General features: G+C 54.4%; 1 protein-coding gene across 1 annotated transcript in view; it reads left to right on the top strand.

Moving 5' to 3' along the window:
* The window catches only part of LOC107123498 (leucine-rich repeat and calponin homology domain-containing protein 3-like), a gene marked incomplete at its 5' end in the record, with an annotated part of 90622 nt that overhangs the window by 60497 nt on the left and 24405 nt on the right, over positions 1-5720 (top strand). The window contains 2 exons of the mRNA XM_015426749.1: positions 679-801; positions 4077-4195. Coding sequence (XP_015282235.1) covers positions 679-801; positions 4077-4195 — 242 coding nt within the window. The remainder of the gene's footprint in view (positions 1-678; positions 802-4076; positions 4196-5720) is intronic.

Here is a 5720-nt window from a genome sequence, read left to right as displayed (position 1 = left end):
TAAGTGCGTGGACTCTAATCTGGGAGAACCGGGTTTGATTCCCCACTCCTCCACATGCACCTGCTGGATGACCTTGGGCAAGCCATAGTTCTGACAAGAGCTGTCCTTGAAAAAGAGCAGTTTCTGTCAGAGCTCTCTCAGCCCCACCAACCTCAATGGGGGTCTGTTGTGGGGAGAGGGAGGGAAAGCCTTCTTCTTCTTCTTCTTCTTCTTCTTCTTCTTCTTCTTCTTCTTCTTCTTCTTCTTCTTCTTCTTCTTCTTCTTACATTCTTCTCCTCTTTTTCTTTCTCTTCTCTCTCTTTCTTCTTCTTCTTCTTCTTCTATCACATTGTTCTCCTCTTTTTCTTTCTTTTCTCTCTTTTGGTATTTGTGTGTGTGTGCGTGTGCGTGCACACTTGCAAGCCTGGAGGTCATCGTTGTCCTCTGGCGATCCCTAGTGGGGCTAGGATATTTCAGAGAGATGGCTTGATATTCCCTGCCTCTGTGTCCCGGCCCTGCTATTCCTTGGAGGTCACCCTCCCAAGCAATGCTCCCTCTAAGCTGTGGAGTCTTGTGAGCAGAAATTCTGCTTTGTGAGCTAGTGGCATTAAAGTTGTGAGCGAGCGATTTGGCTGCTGCATAAATTAGTTTGCTCTGGAGCCATCCTTTCCCCCTCTTTCCTTTGCACCTCCCCTTCAGTTCACCTCTCTGCTCCATATCCCGGCCCTGCTGTCGCTGCCACCGCTCCATCCTACCGAAATCCTCCCCAGCGTCCCGAGAGCTTCCTTTTCCGAAATGCCGTGAGGGATGACGTGAGCAAAGGTAAGCCATGTGGACAGACGTGACTGAGGTTGCTCCCGCACAGAACTGTCCCTCCACATCCCTCCTTCCAACCGTAGGGGGGTCGGGGGTGGGTGGGCTTCCCCATGACACTGATGTGCAGTCGACTTTCCGGCTTTCCCCCAGCTCTGCTGTGAGGTGCTGGAGCAAACATACCCAAGGCAGGTTCCAAGTGATGTGAGGTTGTGTGTTTCTGTACTTCCTCGTCTTGACACCGTTCCCTCTCAGTCTCCCCCTCACTTGCCCTTCACCTCTGCCATCAGGGGCCATTTCGCCAGGTCTCTGGAATCAATAATAGGTGTTTTGCTGCGATGTTAAAACAAGAGGGGAAAGGCGGCTGGTGTGTTCTGAGTGGGAACAGAGGCAAAGGTTCAGTAGCGGAGCATCTGCTCGGCGTGCAGGTCCCAGGTTCAATCCCCGGCATTTCCAGTTAGAAAGACCAGGCAACAGGTATTGTGAAAGTCCTCTACCTGAGGCCCTGGAGAGCCGCTGCCAGTCTTAGACAGTACTGACTTTGATGGACCAAGGGCCTGATTCAGTATAAGGCAGCTTCATGTGTGGGGAGGGGCCATGGCTTGGTGGCAGAGCCTCTGCTTGGCATGCAGAAGGTCCCTGGTTCAATCCCCGGCATCTCCAGTTAAAAGGACCAGGCAGGAGGTGATGGAAAGGACCTCTGCCTGAGACCCTGGAGACCTGTAAAGAGGGGCCGTGGCTCAGTGGAAGAGCCTCTGCCTGGCAGGCATCAGGTCCCAGGTTCAATCCCCAGCATCTCCAGTTAAAAGGACCAAGCAGGAGGTGATGTGAAAGACCTCTGCCTGAGACCCTGGCCGTGGCTCAGTGGAAGAGCCTCTGCCTGGCATGCAGGAGGTCCCAGGTTCAGTCCCCAGCATCTCCAGTTAAAAGGATCAGGCAGGAGGTGATGGGAAAGACCTCCGCCTGAGACCCTGGAGAGCTGTAAAGAGGGGCTGTGGCTGAGTGGAAGAGCCTCTGCCTGGCATGCAGAAGGTCCCAGGTTCAGTCCCCGGCATCTCCAGTTAAAAGGACCAGGCAGGAGGTGGTGGGAAAGACCTCCGCCTGAGACCCTGGAGAGCTGTCAAGAGGGGCTGTGGCTCAGTGGAAGAGCCTCTGCCTGGCATGCAGAAGGTCCCAGGTTCAGTCCCCGGCATCTCCAGTTAAAAGGACCAGGCAGGAGGTGATGTGAAAGACCTCAGCCTGAGATCCTGGAGAGCTGTCAAGAGGGGCTGTGGCTCAGTGGGAGAGCCTCTGCCTGGCATGCAGGAGGTCCCAGGTTCAGTCCCCGGCATCTCCAGTTAAAAAGGACCAGGCAGCAGGTGATGTGAAAGACCTCAGCCAGAGACCCTGGAGAGCTGCCGCCAGTCTGAGTAGGCAATACTGACCATGACGGACCGTGGGTCTGATTCACTAAAAGGCAGCTTCATGTGTCTGATGGCACATTTAAGGGGGAAACACTGCGGCAGAGAGAGCAAAACTGGAAATTCTTCCCCCTGTGGAAGAAACCTGAATGATCCCATCAGTTCAGTTAACCTTCAGTGCCCCGTTGCATTGATTAGGCAGGTGCTTTGTTGTTACCGGCTTTAGCCAAGTTTTCACAAGTGAATCAGAGGGGAGTACGTATCTGGAGTGGACTGTTGTCACGATGCAGGTGGGCAATTTCTTGACTGAACATTGTTCCATCCCCCCAAAACACAGCACCCTGTGCACACAAAAAATGTCAGGGCAAAGGGTTGCAGTAGAACTGTTCTCCGTGACTGTTTTTTCATGCGCAGTGAATTTTTATGTAGGGCCCCACCTGCCAGGGTGAAGTGTTAAGAGTCACAGCTTAGCCACCCCATCTGCTGTTTGACGACAGCGAGCCCCTTGTTTCAAACATCTGCCCTCGTATGCTGGGCTGGCTAATGTCTCCACTTTGTCCTTTCTAAAACTAGCCTGATCCATACTATTTGGGGGTCTAATGGAAGGAGAGCATGCTACTAGCATCTGCTGCTGATGTCCTTTTGCAGGATCCCCCAGCCTCTGACCGTCTCTTTGTACATGTGGGCTGCAGTCCAGGTTTGAGGGTTTTCCCTAATTCTGTAAATGTGAACTCTGCAGATCGAAACCATGTTTGGCTTGGGGTGTGTAGAAAACTGTGCAGTGTCACGCACCAGCTCCCTCTTAATTGCCATAATGCGGCCTGCAGTCTGTTTTGAAAACTTGGGAAACGAGTGGTGCTAAATGCCTACTGCTGGGCTTAAGAACATCAGAAGAGCCCTGCTGGCTCAGACCAGGGGTCCATCTAGTCCAGCATTCTGTCTCACATAGGGGCCACCAGTTCCTCTGGAGGGCCAACAACAGGGCAGAGAGGCCGAGGCCTTCCCCTGATATGAACCTAAGAAGATCCCTGCTGGGTCAGACCAGTGAGGGTTCCTCTAGTCCAGCATCCTGTCTCACACAGTGGCCAACCAGTTCATCTGGAGGGCCAACAACAGGGCATAGAGGCCGAGGCCTTCCCCGATCGGAACATCAGAAGAGCCTTGCTGGATCAGACTAGTGAGGGTCCATCTAGCCCAGCCTCCTGTCTCACACAGTGGCCAATCAGTTCCTCTGGAGGGCGAACAACAGGGCACAGAGGCTTATGTTCTTAATAAGAACATAAGAAGAGCCCTGCTGGATCAGACCAGTGAGGGTCCATGTAGCCCAGCATCCCTTCTCGCACAGTGGCCAACCAGTTCCTCTGGAGGGCCAACAACAGAGTGTAGAGGCCAAGGCCTTCATAAGAACTTCAGAAGAGCCCTGCAGTGCTGGATCAGGCCAGTGGTCCATGTAGCCCAGCATCTTGTCTTATACAGTTGCCAGCCAGTCCCTCTGGAAGCCCAGCAACAGGGCACAGAGGCCGAGGCCTTCCCCTGAGGTTGCCTCCTGGCCCTGGGATTCAGAGGCTGACTTCCTTTGAATGTGGAAGTTCCTTTCAGTCTCCCTGGCTGGTAGCCACCGATGCAACTGTCCTCCATGAATCTCTCGAATCCCCTTATGAAGCTGTCTTCGCCTGTGGCCATCACTACATCCCCTGGCAGCGAATTCCACATTTTAATCGCTCACTGTGTTAAAGAAGCATTTTTCTAACTGTAAGCCTGTACGGTGGCCCAGAAGCAAAAACAAAAGACGGGGCAGCCTGTGGGAATACCTTGCCTGGATTAAGAACGAAAGCTTCCCACGCTCAGCTGTACGGGACCTCATTCCTCCCCTCTCTTTCCCAGCTGCCGCGCTGCCCCCCTCTCCCACCGCCGCTCCCGCTCACAGCACTGAAGACTGCAGCGAGAACCACGACTCCAAGCTGCAGGAAGAAGAGGTCGAGCTGATAGAGCAGCTGCGGAAAGTACGTAGCCCTGGTTGCTTTCTCCTCTGTGTGGACGACGTGAGAATGACCCTGCATGGTGATTGGCTAGACTAGTCCGGCCTCCCCTTTCCGGGAGCAGCCAACCAGACACCTCCTCCGGGAGCCCAAGCGGGCAGGAGAGGGAGGAGGTGGTGGCGGTGGTGGGAAGTGGTGGGCCAACAACAGGGCAGAGAGGCCGAGGCCTTCCCCTGATATGAACCTAAGAAGATCCCTGCTGGGTCAGACCAGTGAGGGTTCCTCTAGTCCAGCATCCTGTCTCACACAGTGGCCAACCAGTTCCTCTGGAGGGCCAACAACAGGGCAGAGAGGCCGAGGCCTTCCCCACTCCTCCACATGCAGCTGCTGGTGTGACCTCAGGTCAGTCACAAGTCCGACATACCTGAGGGACCGCCTTTCCCCATATAGACCCCAAAGAGCACTTCGGTCGGGGTCACAGCACCGTTTAGTGACCCCGGGCCCAAAAGAGGCTAGGCTAGCTACCACAAGGGCCAGGTCCTTTTCGGTGGCGGCCCCTATCTGGTGGAATGAGCTCCCAGAGGAGATCAGGGCTCTGCGGGACCTTTTACAGTTCCGCAGAGCCTGTAAGACGGAGCTCTTCCGCCAGGCTGTTGAATAGGGGACGCCGCCGCCATTACCGGACCTCTTCCTGTCATGTAATGGAGTAAGTGTAAGTTTAGTCCTCCATGTATCTTGTGAGTTGTGAACTGTTTAATTTATGTTGTTTTTAATGTATTTGGGCACTTGTGCCTTGTAAGCCGCCCTGAGCCTGCATGCGGGGAGGGCGGGGTAAATAATAAATAAATAAGTGCCATCGCGTCGCAGCCAACTCACGACAACCACGTAGGGTTTTCAGGACATGAGCAGAGAGCGGTTTGCCATCGGCTGCCTCTGCCTCATGACTCTGGACTTCCTCGGTGGTCTCCCATCCAAATGCAAACTGAAGAGCCAGTTTGGTGTCGTGGTTGGGAGCGCGGACTCTAATCCGGGAGGACCGGGTTTGATTCCCCACTCCTCCGCATGCAGCTGCTGGTGTGACCTCGGGTCAGTCACAAGTTCTCTCGGAGCTGTTATCTATCTCAAGGGCAGTTCTCGAGAGAGCTCTCTCAGCCCCACCTAGAATCATAGAATGTTAGAGTCGGAAGGGACCTTGCAGGTCATCTAGTCAACCCCCTGCACTCTGCAGGACCTCCCTCACAGGGTGTCTGTTGTGGGGAGGGGAAGGCAAAGGAGATGGTAAGCCGCTCTGAGACTCCTTCGGGTAGTGAAAGGCAGGATATAAATCCAATCTCTCCTCCTCCTCTTTCTCTCCTCCTCCTCCTTCCTCCCACGGCATGACCTGCTTAGCTTCCGAGATCAGATGGCGGTTTGCAGCTGCCTACCTGCGTAGCAACCCTGGACTCCCTTGGTCGTTTCCCACCCAAGTGCTAACCACAGCCCACCCTGCTTAGCTTCCAAGACCTGACAAGATCGGGCTAGCCTGGGCTATACAGGTCAGGAGGAAAGA

This window comes from Gekko japonicus, unplaced genomic scaffold (genome assembly GCF_001447785.1).
Source record: "Gekko japonicus isolate JY-2015 unplaced genomic scaffold, Gekko_japonicus_V1.1 scaffold4016, whole genome shotgun sequence".
Classification (NCBI taxonomy): domain Eukaryota; kingdom Metazoa; phylum Chordata; class Lepidosauria; order Squamata; family Gekkonidae; genus Gekko; species Gekko japonicus.
The sequence above is the reverse complement of the archived record's forward strand: the minus strand, read 5'-3'. Positions and strand labels throughout refer to the sequence as shown.